This window comes from Balaenoptera musculus, chromosome 12, assembly GCF_009873245.2.
Source record: "Balaenoptera musculus isolate JJ_BM4_2016_0621 chromosome 12, mBalMus1.pri.v3, whole genome shotgun sequence".
NCBI lineage: Eukaryota > Metazoa > Chordata > Mammalia > Artiodactyla > Balaenopteridae > Balaenoptera > Balaenoptera musculus.
This window is the reverse complement of record NC_045796.1, coordinates 79868361-79885891: the sequence shown is the minus strand read 5'-3', so window position 1 is coordinate 79885891 and position 17531 is coordinate 79868361. Positions and strand designations below refer to the sequence as shown.

The following is a 17531-nucleotide window of genomic DNA, read 5'->3' as shown; positions in this document are numbered from 1 at the left end:
TACATGCCTGTATTATAGGCTTAATAGTCACCATATAAGTTCTACGCCTTTAATAAATCGTTTTTTCATGTTCATAATAATAAAGAAATAGAAAATAGAGGAATCAACTGCAGTTGTCCAGAATTCAATTCTGACTTATATATAAAATAGTTTTCCCACCTCCAAGATTATAGAACTCTTTTGTTTTCACACCTAAAATTTTAAAACTTCAAGGATGAGCAAGCCCTGACAGATGAAGAAAAATATACAAACTGGGCAAGTCCACAATGACCATATTTTTATTTCAAGAAAACATGTATTTTTATGAAAACGGTAAGATAATACTGTTAAACTTTTGAGTTTTGAGGAAAATGCCTTAAAAATATAGCTTTATTTGTTAGCTTAAAATTATTTGAAAATACTGAAAAACACTAGGAAGAAAGCAAGTTACCTACAATCCAAAAACTATTTAAAATTCCATAAAAAAGAAGACAAAGTCCTCACATCAACCCTCTAATCTCTTTCCTCCAGAATAGCGTATGCTACACAGATTAGCTATACAGACTTTTATAAATTTATTTTTTAAAAATGAAATCAAACTGGCCTGGAATTTGCTTTTTCTTTTCAATTAATCATGGATACTTTCCTGATCAGGACAAATAGATCTACTTCACTGGTTTAAATAGCTGCAAAGCATTTCATTACATGGATGCTTCATAATGTTTTTGATCATTTCTCTATCCTTGTAATATACCTTTTGGTACGTATTTTATTATGTCTGTGTGATTGGTGAAAACACTGTGGTCCCTTTACACTGGGGTGGGGGAAAAGGTCTGGTAAACTTTGAGGTCACCAAAGCATCTTCTTGAAAAACACAACTTTAGAAAATAGCCTACACTTGTATTAGACTATGTTCTTGAGGAAAAAGAGAATCAGAGAGAGAAAAGGAATAAGAAACATACATACATATATATACACACACACACGGATGGAGAAAGAGAAAGTAATTATCTTGTGTGTTTATATTTATAATGAGACAATATTAAGAAAAATGGATGAGAAAGCTAGTTATAAAATGAGACTTTTAACCTCAAAAGGTGAAGATGTTTAAAGTCCGAAACTCTGAGCGCAAGTTAACCCATACTTGTTCTGTGCTGTAAAGATTAAATTTGTTGGCCTGCAGAAGAGATGAAGTAGTTCAAATTGCAAAGTGAAGTTAATGAAAAATGCAAAACCCTAATCAGCTTTAGTTGGGAGTCAGCATTACAGAACAGCACTCTCAGGAAATTATGTTGAAAGCCATTACTACAGTGTTTTGCTGTTATTAACTGGAAGTAAGAACTGAGGCATAAAGAGCCAGAAAGAAGCAAGCCATCAGCAAACTCCAATAAACAGGGGAAATACAACAATGATGATCTAGGAAATACATTTCTTTACCATTTTTATGCATTATTTCATGTTTCAAAGTTTGCTTCTAAGACCACTGATTATATTCTACCTCTGGGATCATTATCACAGGATAATGATAAGAGAGTATGAACTCTGGAGTCTAGATGGACCTGGGCTCAAATCTCAGCTCTAAACTTTTCTAGCTGAGTCACCTCAAAAAGTTATTTAGTCTATTGGGTCTCAGTTTCTACTTATCAAATAAAAATAACAGTAGATGTTCAGTAAATGTTGGTTACGAGATCTCGATAATATACCTAGAAAATCATACTGAGAGCAATGCCTTGGCATGAATGAAACACTTAATTACTCCAAGCACTGGTTCTCAAATCAGCAGCAGCGGCATCACCTTTGAGCTTATTAGAAATGCAAATTCATGGGCCCTACCTAAACCTACTGAATTAGATGGCCTGAGATGGGGCCCAGGAAACTTTTTTATGAGCTCTCCAGATGATTCTTATGCACTTGCCTTAGAGTTAAGCTAGACATGATTTTTATGTGATCATTTCCATTAATGAACATTAAGGGATGCAGCAATCACCTACAGGGCTGTTATTCATCAGGCACAGGAGGAACAGTGTCTTAAGCCTGTGATACTTTTAAAGGCTTATGAAAATTCCAGTTATAAGATAAATAAGTATTAGGGATGTACAACATGATAAATATAGTTAACACTGCTGTATGTTATATATGAAAGTTAAGAGAGTAAATCCTAATTCCTCAAAATAAGGAAAAAATATAGACTTATGAAAAATGTTTTAATATTATTTCTCCTAAAGTCAGAAAAACATTAACATAAGGATAATAATAAATATATAATAGTGAATCCAGCCTGGATTGTATCTTTATACCAAAGCAGTTTTAAAATTAATTAACTTGAGCCAAAGCAATCTTGAGAAAGAAGAACAAAGCTGGAGGTATCATGCTCCCCTGTCTTCAGACTATACTACAAAGCTACAGTAATCAAAAACAGTATGTACTGACACAAAAACAGACACATAGATCAACGGAACAGGCTAGAATCCAGAAATAAACCCATGCACTTATGGTCAATTAATGTACAACGAAGGATGCAAGAATATACAATGGGGAAAAGAGAGTCTCTTCAAAAAGTGGTGCTGGGAAAACTGAACAGCTAAATGTAAAAGAATGAAATTAGAACATTATCCACACTATATACAAAAAAAAAAACTCAAAATGGATTAAAGACTGAAATGTAAGACTGGAAACCATAAAACACCTGGAAGAAAACACAGGCAGAATACTCTTTGATATAAATTGTAGCAATATTTTTTTGAATCTGTCTGCTAAGGCAAAGGAACCCAAAGCAAAAATAAACAAATGGACCTAATTAAATTTAAAAGCTTTTGCACAGCAAAGGAAACCATCAATAAAATGAAAAGACAGCCTATTGAATGGGTGAACATATATGCAAATGGTATGACCGATAAGGGGTTAATATCCAAAATACATAAACAGCTTATACAACTCAATATCAAAAAAAAAACAAACAATCCAGTCAAAAAATGGGCAGAAGACCTGAATAGACATTTTTCCAAAGATGACATACAGTTGGCTAATAAGCACATGAAAACATGCTCAACATCGCTATTTTAGAGAAATGCAAATCAAAACCACAATATCACCTCATACCTGTCAGAATGGCTATCATCAAAAAGATCACAAATAAATGTTGGCAAGGATGCTGAGAAAAGGTGATCTTTGTACATTATTGGTGAGAATGTAAATTGGTGCAGTTGCTATGGAAAACAGTATGGAGGTTTCTCAAAGAAACTAAAAATAAAACTACCACATGATCCAGCAATTCCACTCCTGGGTGTACATCTGAAGAAAATAAAAACACTAACTCAAAAAGATACATGCACCACAATGTTCATAGCACCATTATCTACAATAGCCACAGTATGGAAGCAACCAAAGTGTCCATCAACAGATTCAACAGATGAATGGATATGGACATCTATACATATACTACATATATATCATATATATAGTGTTTCATTGTGTGTGTGTATATATATGTACACACATACACACAATGGAATACTACTCAGTCATAAAAAAGAATGAAATTTTGCCATTTGCAACAACACAGATGGACTTGGAGGGCATTATGCTTAGTGAAATAAGTCAGACAATGAAAGAGAAATATTGTATCACTTATACGTAGAATCTAAAAAATGAAACGAATGAATATTACAAAATAGAAACAGATGCACAGATACAGAGCAGTGGTCCCCAACCTTTTGGGCACTAGGGACCTGTTTCATGGAAGACAATATTTCCATGGACGGGGAGGTGGGGGGCAAGGTTCAGGCGGTAATCCAAGCGATGGGGAGTGATGGGGAGCGGCAGATGAAGCTTCCCTCGCTCACCCACCGCTCACCTCCTGCTGTGCGGCCCAGTTGCTAACAGGCCGCAGACCAGTACTGGTCCACGGCTGGGGGGTTGGGGACCCCTGATATAGAGAACAAACTAATGTTTACCAGTAGGGAGAGGGAAGGAGGAGGGGCAAGATAAGGGTTGGGAATCAAGAGGTAAAAACTTTTATGTATAAAATAAATAAGCTACAAGGATACATTGTACAGCACAGGGAATATAGCCAATATTTTATAATACCTTTAAACAGTATAATCGACAAAAATTTTGCATCACTGTGTTGTGAACTAATATTATAATTCAACTACACCTCAATTTAAAAAATTAAATAAAAAATATACATAATTCCAAATTTAAAACTACCTATTATCCCCAAAATATAACCACCGTTAACACTTTGGCTTTTTGGGGGTGAGGTGGGGCTGGGAGACTGTCTTTTTGCTCTGCTTATAAATGCACATATAATAGAGACCAATGGAATAGGACTTTTAAACCCTTGATACATTTTTGTCAAATTGCTTTCCAGGTAGTTGGTTCTCCTTTAAATTAACAGCATCAGTGAATGAGTTCATCTCACAGTATCCTCACCAACTTTAAATATTATCTTTAACTTTTTTTTGTTAATTTCATAGTGGGAAAAATGGTTATGAATGTGAACTTATAAAAAAAAATATTGATGGCTGTGAAAAAAATTTTTTTTATATATTTCTTATGGAGGAAGGGCCTATGAAGACAAAAGCGCCTAAGACCCAGGAAAGTAAAAATCCAACCCTGGTCACCTGAAAACTTGACTGTTCATTTATAAATGTCGACACTGAAGGTGCCTGGTAGAAATAGACTATTATATAAGAAATGTGTTATTTTGAGGGTATATTAATTTATAATTTAAAAAATATTAGTTTGTTTTTCACTTAAAAGTGACACTGTATCACTCAATATCCTCAAGCAACAAAAATAGCAAATGATAAATTATATTCATTATATTGCTCTTACTAAATCGTAAAGGTTACTAGTTCATTTTAGGAAAAGATGTTAAAAAAGAAGTTTTAAACAAAAAGGTTTTCAACTTACGCCTTGGTTAACAGGACAATTAAACTAGTTAGTTCATTCCTCAAAGATTGCACTAAATCATAGTTATTTTGTATCATTTTAATGGCTGTTGAATTTTCAAGGGTATGGAGCATAAATTTTTGTTTTTTAAGGAGGGATAGTGAGGGATTTAAGAAAAGTATTTGATTAGACGACTACACAGAGGAAGGAGTTGAGTTTCGTGGTGGGACTCTGCAAGACTTCCTCTTCTGTATTTTCCAAATTTTCATTAATGAACGTGTCATCTTTGTAATTAAAAAAAAAAAAAAAAGAAAGTAAAAAGAAAGGCAAAGAAGGAAAAGAAAAACGGACATAACATAGCCACCTGCAATTACAAGGCCTGACTTGTAAGACAGGGGACGGGCTTTGAAGTCTCAGGCACGTTAAAGGACAGGATTTTTTTTTTGTTTTTTACACTGTCATCCAAAGGGTACTGTAGAATCCTCCCTGAATTATTTTGCAAACTTCTTTAAAAATGAATGAAGACCACAAATCATTCTCCACACATGTGATCGCGCTACCTCACTCTACCTTTTCTCTTCAGTTGGCTACGGTTTAAACCGAAGGCCTCCTCAGAGGAACATGAACTCGGAACATTTCTCAGGCCTTCGTGGTGCCACAGAAGACGAATGCATCGCCGGCCCGGCCTGGAGGCCCAGGTCTGCCATGGGGGCCTCGGCGGGCGCTCCCGACGTCGGACCTAAACGTGTGCGGGCCGAGTCGGCACCGTGCTGGGCCGGTGCTACAGAGGACCGGGCGGCGGGCGCCACGCGGCGCGGGCCACGCGGCGGGGGCCACGCGGCGGGGGCCACGCGGCGGGGCTCGGTGCGGCGCCGCAACCCGCTCCGCCCGCGAGCGAGCGAGTTTGGAATTCTGAGGGGCAGACGCGCTGGGGGCGGGCGCCTAGCGACGGCAGCGACAACAGTGGAGGAGGAGCGGCGGCTGGCGCTGCTGTGGCGACGGAGGCGAGGCGGTGGCGGAGGAGACCCACCCCTGTCCGCATGGACAGTCGCAGAGGTCTCCGCTGATACATTGGCGCCTGGGCGGGGTGGGCGGACGGCCGTAGCGGCGGCTGCTGAAAGGAGCGGAGGGCCCGGGGGGGTGCCTGACGGTCGCGGAGACCTCACCGACCCGGGGGGCGGCGGGGGCGGCCATTTTACGGCCCGGGACTGAGGGAGGCGTGTTTGTGTGCTCACTCTCAGCCTCTCTTCCTGCGGGCCCGCCGCTAGGGGAAGCTTCTCGGGCGGCCGGGGCGGGCGGTGGACGGGGAGCCGCGGGCCGAGAGGCACCGGGCCCGGGAAGCGCCGCCGCCGCTCGCGTTCTCCCGGCGGAGCCTGAGCAGCCCAGGCCGCGGATCTCGCCGCCCGCCCGCGGATAGGCCCGGGAGCCGGCCTGCTTTTGTGTAGGCCCGTCCGGACGGGGGAGCGCCGCCCGCCTGACGGCCGAGTCCTAGGCCCGCAACCCTGCGGCGGCTACCTTCCCGCGGCGCGGCCCCTCATCCCGGCGAACGCGGCGGCGGTGTGGGCTATGGATTAAGGAGGCGGCGGCGTGGGAGGAGGAAGATGGCGGCTAGCAATAGCGACGGCACCGCCGGGGAGATTACTTTTCTAGAAGGTACATCAATTTTTACCCTCGAGGGGGTGGGGGTGGGGAACTACAGGAAAATGCGGGCCCCTGATTCCCGGCTATTCAGGTGTGGGCGCCGGGTGGGTCTGGGGGGGTGCTCCGGGGCGCTGGCGGGGAGAGAAGGTGCTGCGGGCGCGCTGGGTCCGAGTCCGTGCGGCTTAGGGGCTCGGCCGGGAGCCGGGAGGCCGAGGGGGCGTCGGTGGACCGGCCGGGATCCGGAGTTGGTGCGTGTCCTTTGAGAGTGTACGCGTGTCTTTGACATGTTTTGTTTTTTTGTGGCTTCTCCGTGGTGGCCTAAGGATGAGAGCAAATTGCGCTCGGGGCTCGTTTGGTGTTCATGGAAACTTTCAAATCGCTAAGGTTGGGTGAAATCGGGGGCCAGTCCGCGTAGGCACGGGGAGAGGTAGTTTCCTGAGCTTGTGTTATGCGCCCGTCCCCGTCCCCGTCTTTCTTTTTTCGCGGAGCTTCAGGCTTCCTCTTGCAGCCAGCATTTCAGATGAGGCCTCGCTCTGTCAGATAATCTTACGAAATGTGTTTTGCTAACGATATTTTAGAAAATAATGTATCGGAAAAGGAACGAGATTTACAGTGTCAATTTTGGGACCGTCACCCAAGCTAATAGACGAAGTTTGAGTGGTTACATTTTAATTCACTTGTGAGGAAAAGTTGCACATTTGCTGCAGGCGGACTAAGCCAGTCGTAAGTAAGAAAAGCTGTCTATTATTGTTGGGGATAATGGGTAACAATATTGGCTCTTGGCCCACATATAAGGATCCCTGAAATACGGCTCAATTCGTTGTCGTTATGGACCAGGAACTCTAAACGTTTATTGCGTCATTCGACTGTGGGTTCACCGTTTGTGCTGGTAGTTAGGTTTATAAATATGTTTGGGAGAGCGGCTTTATGAGTGGGTCTATCTGCTGTGCAGTGACTGTTAAAAGATGTAACTCCTCTTCGGATCATTTTGCAAAGATGAATTTCATATCGGGTAAAAGGAGTACTTTAAAGATAACTAGTTGGAAACATTTCTGAGTTAAGAAAGTACAACTTCACTGTGGTACAAGGTCCTCTAAGAGGGTGTGGAAGGATGGGTATGCCGAGTTTACAGTTTTATTAACTGTACCTAGAACAGGGCCTGGAACACAGTAGGTACTCAGTGTTAGTCTAATGAACAAATGGGTACTAATGGAGCTGAGTGGGAAAAGAAACCTTAATTTTCTTAATTCTTCTTCCTTGGAGTGTAGCAGAGCCAAAAAAATATTTACCTTGTGGTACAAACCAGCCTTTATTTAAAAGTGATGCGAGTTTTATATGAGATTTGTGGTAAGAAGATGTGGAAAGCTTGCAAGTTTTTCTGGGTTCATTTCATATTTCTTTTATTCTGTCTCCATTCTCATTTGGGCAGAATGGTTACCTGTCAGGGGCTGAGAGTGGTGCAGCTTGTGTTACAGGTGGTGCTATGTGATGAACATAGGGAGGATAGAAAGAGCATAAATAAGGCCAACAGATACAGGGCCAATGTGAAATTTAAAACTGTTGCTTTTAGTTTATTCTAACTTAAGGGTCTGTGAGTTGCTCTAGGGGGTAAACTTGAGTTTCACCATGTCACCTTCAGCATTCTCAGAAAGCAAGTGAATGGTACCTTGTTTAGAATATAAGCATAAGGGAGAGCAGGCATTTCAGTTTTTCATATACTGTACTGAATCTTCTGAAATAAATGGAATGATATTTAGTACTACTTATATTTTTTGTGTTTAATATTTTGGACTTAATTCTTTTGGTTCTTTACACTTTTAATGATAAAATACTCCAATATAGCTTGCCAGATATTCGTTCATCAAATATTTATAGTGGTCTGCTCTGTACTAGGCACTTACCAAGGTGAATACAGCAGTGCGTAAGATAGGGTCCTTGCCTTTATGGGACTTATATTTTAGTGGGAGGGACTCTTTATAAATAAGTAAAAGTTAATCCATTTAAAACAGTCTTACCCCATTTTTTTCACATAGTTTCCTTCTTCACTTTCTTTAGATCTGCTCAGACCTGACAACCTACTTACAATGTCATGCTGCCACACGTGTACAAACACATGGTATTCCCTTTAGCTGTTCTATTTTTCATGGTAGCACTTTTCACGTGATAAATTTATGTCTTCACGTTTTTTAGTCCTATTAAAATACAAGCTCCGTGAAAGCAGTGGCTTTCTCTTTTCACCATCATATTTCTTGCACGTGGAGCATATTTATTTGTTGTTAGTGAAATAGGATGATAATAGTGTGATAAAGGCTATGGAAGAAAAATACAGAGCACTGGACGAATGAGAAAGCCATTTTACATAGTGTTAAAGTCAAGAAAGGCCTTACTGAGGAGGTCACACGTGTGTTAAGGTAATACCTTAACTGTGGGACTAGAGTATGGCAGAGGGCATGATGTCTCTAAAGGTTCCAAGATGATAAAGGATTCCATTTGTTTAAAAAAAGGAGGTCATTATGGCTGAAATGTAGCAAGCAAAGAAGAGAGTGATATGAAAGAGAGGTAGCAGATCATGCAAGTTCGTGAATTTTTATTTGATTCTGAGAAGTAGGAAGTCATTGAAGAGTTTGGGAAAAAGGAGTGTAATGATACAATTTATCTTTAAAAAAAAAAAAAAAAAACACTTTGCTCCTGGAGTGAATTAGAGGAGAGCAAGAGTAAAAGCAGGGGTATTAGTTAGGAGAATATTGTAGCAGTCTGAAAAATAGACAGGCTTGGATTAGGACGGTAGCAGTGGCGATTGGGGAAGAGGAGTGGATAGATGGAAGATCCGTTTGGATGTAGAGCTTACAGGACTTCCTGATGCGTTGCATATTGAGGATCAGAGTAAGGGAGGAATCAAAGATGACTCCTAGGGTTTTGGTTTGACGCGTTGCAGGGGGACGCGGGATTCCATTCACTGAGATGGAGTAGACTGGCAGAGGAATGAGAAGTAAGTTAATAGCTCTGCTTTGGTCATCTTAAGTTTGAGGTGCTTGTTTGTTGTCCATTTTCTAAATTATGTTTTACCTTCTTATAAACTATTAAGTAAAAAACGAATTCCATTTCCTTTTCTGGCTTCTTTAGGGAAAAAGAGACCTGTTGGTTACTATCGTACATTATTTTGTTGGTATAGTATCACACTGAAATTGTGTGAATTTAATTAGGCCACAGCTTGTATTGAATTTTTTCTTTTCTCTCTTTGATTTGTTTCTTTCTCTTCTGTACGCTTAAGGTTGTCTTCTGCCCCTTTTCCACTTGTGATAGCTAGTTTGGCAGATTTAGATTTCTCTTTCGTTTATTCATTCAACGGACATTTATTGAGCCACTGTAACTTGTAGGTACTGTGCTGAGAGGCACGGTGGGGGAGGGAAGGCGGTTCCCCCGTGGAGTTTCCAGTCCAGTGAGGAGAGTCAGTAATCAAAGAAGCGCACTTGTAAGTGTAAAATTTCAACTGTCAAGTGCAGCCAAAGGGGATTATTTGTAATCATGAGAATTTGATCTAATCAGGGCAGTTTGAAGAGTGAATAGGAGAGGGAAAGGTGGAGAGTCAGAGCTTTCCAGCCAGGGGGAATACAGTAGAGGAAGCACGGCACGTTTAGGGAACTGAAAGGACAGTGTGGTGCTAGTAAGGAGAGTGGTACAAGATAAGACTGGAGGTTAACATCATCAGGTTTGTTTCAGAAAAGGTCATTGGCTGCCACACGGAAATACCTCTAGAGAGGGGCAGAAGATTGTTGTCGAGATCAGTTAGGAGACTTGTAGTATAGGGCAAAGGTGACGGTAGTTAGCTCCTTCTTGTAACCTTTCTTTTGATATTCTGCCCCTTCTGTTCTCCTCTGGCAAGTCTGCCTCCTCTCTCATTTGTTTTTCTTTTGTATACTGTTCTTGTTCATTCTAGCTTTCTTTCCCTTTACCTTTTTTCTTCTGCCAACTAATTGACTCACCAATATTTTCTCCCATTTTTTCTGCTTTCCCTTTCATATGTATGTATGTGTGGGTGTGTGTATTTCCTACTTTGTTTTCATTCTTAATGCTTGCCTTCTCTCTTATTTGAATTCTAGTTTTTATTGTTTTCTTTCACTTACTACCTTTCTTTTTCTAGGTATTAGCTGATTGTTCTTGATATTCTGGATTGACTAGTGTAGTGAGAGAGGTAACAGAGAATGAAGTTATGTATTCCATATGTCTAGACTTCTGTAAGTTAATTGTTCCTGTTGCCATTACAAAAGTATGTTGACTGTTTGAGATCAAGAGGTGTAGACGAGTTATATGACTTAGAGCAAGTAAGTGGGGCAATCAGAACTGGAGCTTGGGACCTGTCCTATAGCCTTAACCTCCTTCAGCATTGCCTTCCTTCCTTTCCTCCCTCCTTCCCTTCTTTATCCCTTTGCTTTCCCATTCTTCTTACCTATTTAACCTTGGGGGTGGGGGTGGACAATAGACGGGAAAATAATAGGGCGTTATGGGGAGTTACCATTTACTGATGAAGCAGTGCTCTAAGAGGGCAAAAGCTGAAGCCACAGGTCTCTTAAGGCCCAACTTCAGGAACAGTGGGAAAGAATTTGCAGCGATTTTTAATCCATGCAGCCATCTTTCCTCTCCCATACCTCCCTGTTTTTTGGGGGTTTTTTTGGTTTTTTTTTTTAATACTTTCAACAAAGTCATAGTATTTCTTAAACTTGAAAATGACAGTTCTTTTGAGATCCAAAAGTTTCTAATTTCTGGACAGTTTAGGAAGCTAAAGGAAGACAGAACAAAGTAGACCACACATTTGTAATTTGTTTCAAAGGTGTAAATAGCAACATAAACAGTCATTGGTTAACTTTCCTTTGATTAGGGACTGATTGAAGAATTTCTGAAACCAAGCAAGCATAAGTAAGAAGAAAAGAGGAAGAATGTTAGGAACTTCTCCTTCCTTTTTTTCTTTCATTCAGTGATGTCTGGGTCATGGTGGAGTTGTTACTGTTATCTTTCTCATTTTCATTACCTAAACTCTTAGAAAACATGGTCACCACTATTTACAGTATTAAAAATTAAACGTTATCTTGATACAAAACACAGCAGTTAATCCATAAAGTCAGAGGCAGACTGTTGATCACAATTACAACCCAGTTCACTTGTACACTTAGGTCACATTACTTGGAGTGATGCAACAGTGGATGATCCGTTATTGTGAGCTGCAGATCACGGTTGGCTACATCACCTGAAAAACAGAAAGTAGATATGCAGTATCCATTTGACGCTAAAAACAGTGTTACTTTTAGCCCGTTTTTTGGGCTACCTTAGGGTTTTGTACTTCTCAGAGCCTTCTGCATCCATCACCAGCAATTAGGACCTCTTGTCTCCTGAGGATACAGACTTCCAGTACTAAAATTGGAACAGTCCTAGGCAAATTGGGACATGTGGACACTGCCTTGTCCCAAGTTAACAGCAACTACTTTGAGGCCGTCTGAAACTATAGGCTTGAAAAGTAAGACAGCAAGCCGTATTCTGACCTTGTTTTGGGAGAGGTTTTTTTTGTTATTTCAAATACATTTCATGCTTGGTTTTGAATATGAGGGTTTTTTCCTCCCACATTAACTGCGTTACAATCTTTGAAATATAGCAGGGAGAAAAAACCAAACAGTGCTGGTGTACAGTGTATAACAAATGTACTTTTTTCTTTTTTGCAAAGACTGAAGCCATTTTTAAGGACATGAAGAGCTAGAAATTTCCCAAGACTTGTTTGTATACTATGTAATAACCTTGTTGTCTTTCCTATATTAAAAAAAAAAAAATCTGCAAACTTTCTGCCTCCACAACCTCCTGTGTATGAATCTGCCACTAAATCTTGGAGACATGGTGAAAATACTGCCTTTTACCACCATGACCTCTGGTGACTCTGTCTTCATGGAAACCAGTATCTTCTCTGCCTCTGAAATTCCTATGCCACTGTTTGGATGAGGAGGGATTCCATATTTTGGCATTTAAACTTCTTTCTTCAGTTCAGGTTTGTCTCCATTCTCTATTATCACAGGAAATAAAAAACACTGATTTAATTTTGTCAGTATAGCAATTAAGTCTGCAAATCTTCGTCAGTGTTTCCTTCACAAGTTTGAGTACCAACTCCTGAGTCTCCTTGTCTTCACCATTTATAGGCTTTACCTGTTTTTCAAGTTTATCTTCTTTTAATTTAAGTTTATTATGACACTGTCAGTTTTCTCCTTGTTGAGTGATGCCTTTGCACTTTCAGAATTAAAGTGTTTCATTGGTCCGTCTCATTGAATATTGCTCCCCTGCCATCTTGATGGTGTTCTCCCCTTTCCTGGGAGCAGAGGGAACATGTGGAGCCACTGGTCTCTCGCGATCATTTCTTAGGTTATTCGTTTTCTCTCTTTGGAACTTTGTGTGCTTGTGGTAACTATATTTTAGAGATTGTGTACTCTGTGTGAAGATAGAACCAACTGCATTACTTTGGGGTAAGGTACCCACTGCTTGGTATTTACATTCCATAGAAGATCAAGATGCTTCCAGCAACACCAACAGCATCAAACTGCTGCCTGATGTTGGCCTTGGACAGGACTAACTGGATGCCAGCATCCTGCCAAAAGGTCCATAGAAACCCACTGAATGGGATGAGGAGGCAGATAAACTGAGGGAACACTGAACAATAGCTGGCTCCTGAGGCAAAGAATATTGTGCTCTTGGTGGTTCACAGAGAAGTCTAATTTAATATTATTCCCAAGGATATAATGTATTCAGACTTCATCTTCAGATAGTATTGGACAGTCTGTTGGTCTGTCTCCTGTATCAAAAAATAAAGGTTGTATAGATTAGGAATTTGAGAAAACTCACCTCAGCTGGGTGATTTTTCTGCTTCATGTAGCGCCTGTGGGGGTTATTCAGTGGTAGCTTGGCAGGCCTGGAGGCTCGAAGACAGCTTTATTCAAATGTCTGACTCTGGCCGGTATGGAAAGTTGGGCCCTTCCTTCTCCATGTAGTCGAAAGGCCTCTTCATGTGGTCTCTGCAGCGGGATACCCGTACTTGTAACATGGTGGCTTAGGGCTCCACGAGACTGCCTTTGGAGAACCTTGACAGGTTCTGGAGAAAGACTGGGGCTAAAGCACTACAGAGCCACCTAAAATTGCTTTACTGAGATTTCCTGACGTTTGCATTTAATTCGCTCTTTACGTTTTCTTTTACTGCTTTTATATTTCTAAGTTGCAGAAGTTAACTTCTGTCTCAGTGACCCTTTCTTAAAAATTCTACTTTTTATTATTGTAAAACCTTATCAATGACAGTTTAAAAAATTATTAGGAAATATTTCATATCTGTGTGGAATATAAAGAATAATATAGCAAAAACTCATGTTCTACTTCCTAGCCTAAAGAAAACATGACTAATACAGTTGAAGCTGGGCTGAACCCTTTCTTTTTTTTTTTTTTTTATTTAAAAAAATTTTTTTAAAAACTTTATTTATTTTTGGCTGCGTTGGGTCTTTGTTGCTGCGCGCGGGCTTTCTCTAGTTGCAGCAAGTGGGGGCTGCTCTTTGTTACGGTGCGCGGGTTTCTCATTGCGGTGGCTTCTCTTGTTGCGGAGCACGGGCTCTAGGCGTGCGGGCTCAGTAGTTGTGGCTCCCGGGCTCTAGAGCACAGGCTCAGTAGTTGTGGCTCACGGGCTTAGTTGCTCCACAGCGTGTGAATCTTCCCAGACCAGGGCTCGAACCCATGTCCCCTGCATTGTCAGGCAGATTCTTAACCACTGCGCCACCAGGGAAGTCCCGAACCCTTTCTTTTTTGCATCTTCCTGCCTCCTTTCCAGGGGTAACCACCATCCTTAATTTGGTAGTTATCATTCCCATACATTTCTTTGTACTTCATGTTCTTATCTCTGAACCTGTGTATGTATACAAATTGTTTTGAATGTTTAGAATATTTTATAAATCATGTCATACTGTATTCTTCTGTAACTTGCTTTTCATTCTTACAGCATTGTTTGAGAAATTAAATTATGTTGATAAGAATAGGTCTAGTGCTTTGTCATAGTATGAATATACTACCTTTTATTTATGCATTTCCTTTTTTGTGGGAATTAGGTTGTATCTAATTTTTTACTATTACATACATTGTTACTATGAATATTTTAGTATGTCTCATATTGCTACTATGAACTTCTTTTTAAAGTACATTTCCTTGTGCACATGTGTGTTTCTCTAGAGCAGGGGTCAGCAGACTTTTTCTGTAAAGGGCTAGGTAGTGAATATCTTACCCTTTACATTCCAAACAGTCTGTCACAATTACTCAGTGCTGCCAGTTTAGCAAAAAGGCAGTTACAGATAATACACAAGCAGATGAGTGTGGCTGTGTGCCAGTAAAACTTTTTGGACACTGAAATTTGAATTTTATGTAATTTTCTTGTAACATGAAACATTAGTCTTGTTTGATTTTTCTTTTTCCCCCCCATGCCATTTAAAAATGTAAAAGCCATATTCTTAGCTCGCGGGCCTTATAAAAACAAGCAGCAGGCCAGATTTGGCTGGGCCATACTTTGCTAATATCTGATCTAGGGTATTTCTTAGCAATGGAATTATCGGGTCATGTGCAATTTCAGCTTCTCCTAAGTATTGCCAAATTGATCTCCAAAGTGCTTTCACTAGCACTTTTTAAGTTTTCCTGTTTATACCCATCATTACCCACTTAATAATGTCTGATGTTTTAGTTTTTGCCAGTCTGATGTGGTTATCAGATGGTGGTTTGAATTTGTAATACTCTGGTTTATAGTGAGGTTGAGTATCTTTATTACTGTATTTTTAAAAATTGTTCATTGTTCATTCAATATTCAAAAAATATTGAGTGCCAACCTAGAGTTAATCCCTATTCTATGTGCTTGTGGTGCGTGAGTAAACTAAACAAAATACTCTGTGAGTGTCTTTTTGTTTTTTGGGTTATTTTGTGTGTTTCCTCAGTTCTTAATTGCTCATGTTTTCTGCACATTTTGTTCTGTTGGAATGTTGGGGTTCTTTATATAGTCTGGATAGGAAACCTTGGTTGAATTATGTGTATTGAACATACATCTTACAGAATTATTGCTTGTCTTATTTTTAAATTCATGGAATAATTTTATGAGCAAATTTTTAAAATGTAGTCATTTATTGTTTTTTTCTTAATGTCTTGTGCTTTTTGTGATAGAAGAAATTCTTTGGTCTTATTGGTCCCTTGTATTATAACTTTACTTTTTTTGGTTTTACTAATCACTGTTCATTTCTTTAGTTTTTACGATAGTAGGAGAGTGCCAGTCGGCTGTACAGGTTGGGGTAACAGAACTTGAAAATCTATTTGTAGTGTATCTATTTCTTATGTTTTCTTTATATTTAAAAAAGTTTTTTAAAAAGACTATTAATGGGACTTTCTTGGCGGTCCAGTGGTTAAGACTCCGCTCTTCCACTGCAGGGGGCACGGGTTTAGTCCCTGGTCAGGGAACTTAAGATTCTGCATGCTGCGCGGCATGGCCAAGAAAAAAAAAAGACTTTATTAAATACTTGCAAGTCATATGTCTGATAAGGGGTTAATATCCAAAATATATGAAGAACTCATATAATCCAATAGCAAAAAACCCAAATAATCCAATTAAAAATAGGCAAAGGACTTGAATAGACATTTTTTCCAAAGAAGACCTACAGATGGCCAACAGATACCTGAAAAGGCGCTCAACATCACTAATTATTAGGAAAATGCAAATCAAAGCCACCATGAGATATCATCACCTCACGCCTGTCAGAATGGTTATTATGAAACCATGGTAACCATGCGCTGTTGATGGGATTGTAAACTGGTGCAGCCACTATGGAAAACAGTATGGAGGTTCCTCAGGAGATTAAAAGTAGAACTACTGTATGACCCAGCAATTCTACTTATGTGAATATATCTGAAGGAAACAAAAACACTATGTTGAAGAGATATCTGTGCCCCCTTGTTCAATAGCCAAGGCATGGATACAGTCTAAGTGTCCATGAATGGAAGAACGGATAAAGATGTTGTGTATATATACAATGGACTATTATTCAGACATAAAAGGGAGAGAAATCCTGCCATTTGTGACAACATGGGTGGACCCTGAGAGCATTATGCTAAGTGAAGTAAGAATGCTGTGTGATCCCACTTATGTGTGGAATCTTAAAAAAAAAATCAAGGCTAAAAACGAAACCAAAAAAAAAAAAAAAAAAATCCCAAACTCATAGAAAAAGAGATCAGATTTGTGGTTACCAGAGGCAAGGCACGGGAGGTAGCGGACTTGGATGAAAGTGGTCAAAAGGTACAAACTTCCAGTTATAGGATAAATAAGTACTGGGGTTGTAATGTATAAAATGATGGGTGGCTATAGTTAATACTCCTATAGGGCTTATTTGGAAGTTGTTAGAGTAAATCCTAAGAGTTCTCATCACAAGGAAAAAAACTTTCTTCCTTCCTTCCCTTCCCTCTCTTCCCTTTTCTTTCTTTCTTTCCTTAGCTTGCTTTCTTTTCTCTCTTTGTCTCTTTCTCTTTCTCCTTCCTTCTCTTCTTTCTTTCTCTTTCTTTCTTTCTTTCGTTCTTTCATCTATATGAGATGACAGATGATAACTGAACATATTATGGTAATCATTTTACAATATATGTAAGTGAAGTCATTATGTTGTATACCTTGAACTTTTACAGTGCTGTTCAGTTATATATCAGTAAAACTGGGCAGGGAAGACTTGTTTTTGTTTTTCTTTTTTCTAACCGTGCAAAAGGTTTCCTTTTTTTTTTTTAAGAGCAGTTTTAGGTTCACAGCAAAGAGGAAGGTACAGAGATTTGCCATATACCTCCCACCCCCACATCTGCATAGCCTTCGCCAGTGTCAACATCTCCCACCAGGGTGGTACAATTGATAACCCTCCACCGACAAATCATAGTCCAGAGTTTACGTTATGGCTCACTCATCGTGTGGTATAGTCTGTGGGTTTGAATAAGTGTGTCAT

The 17531-nt window shown here is 39.9% G+C and overlaps 1 protein-coding gene and 1 pseudogene across 8 annotated transcripts in view; one reads left to right on the top strand and one right to left on the bottom strand.

The window, feature by feature from the left end:
- Nucleotides 1–5467: 5467 nt before the first annotated feature.
- SENP6 (SUMO specific peptidase 6) overlaps nt 5468–17531 on the top strand; it is a 106415-nt gene continuing 94351 nt past the window's right edge. For 3 of the 8 annotated variants that reach the window (XM_036871102.1, XM_036871101.1, XM_036871100.1), the window contains exon 1: nt 6003–6528. In XM_036871102.1, coding sequence (XP_036726997.1) covers nt 6477–6528 — 52 coding nt within the window. In that variant the 5' untranslated portion in view covers nt 6003–6476. Of the gene's footprint in view, nt 5574–5681; nt 5932–6001; nt 6529–6663; nt 7240–11103; nt 12545–17531 lie in introns of those variants that run through there. The other 5 variants (XM_036871105.1, XM_036871107.1, XM_036871106.1 and 2 more) reach the window with 5 other exon arrangements.
- LOC118905411 lies at nt 12541–17463 on the bottom strand (annotated as a pseudogene).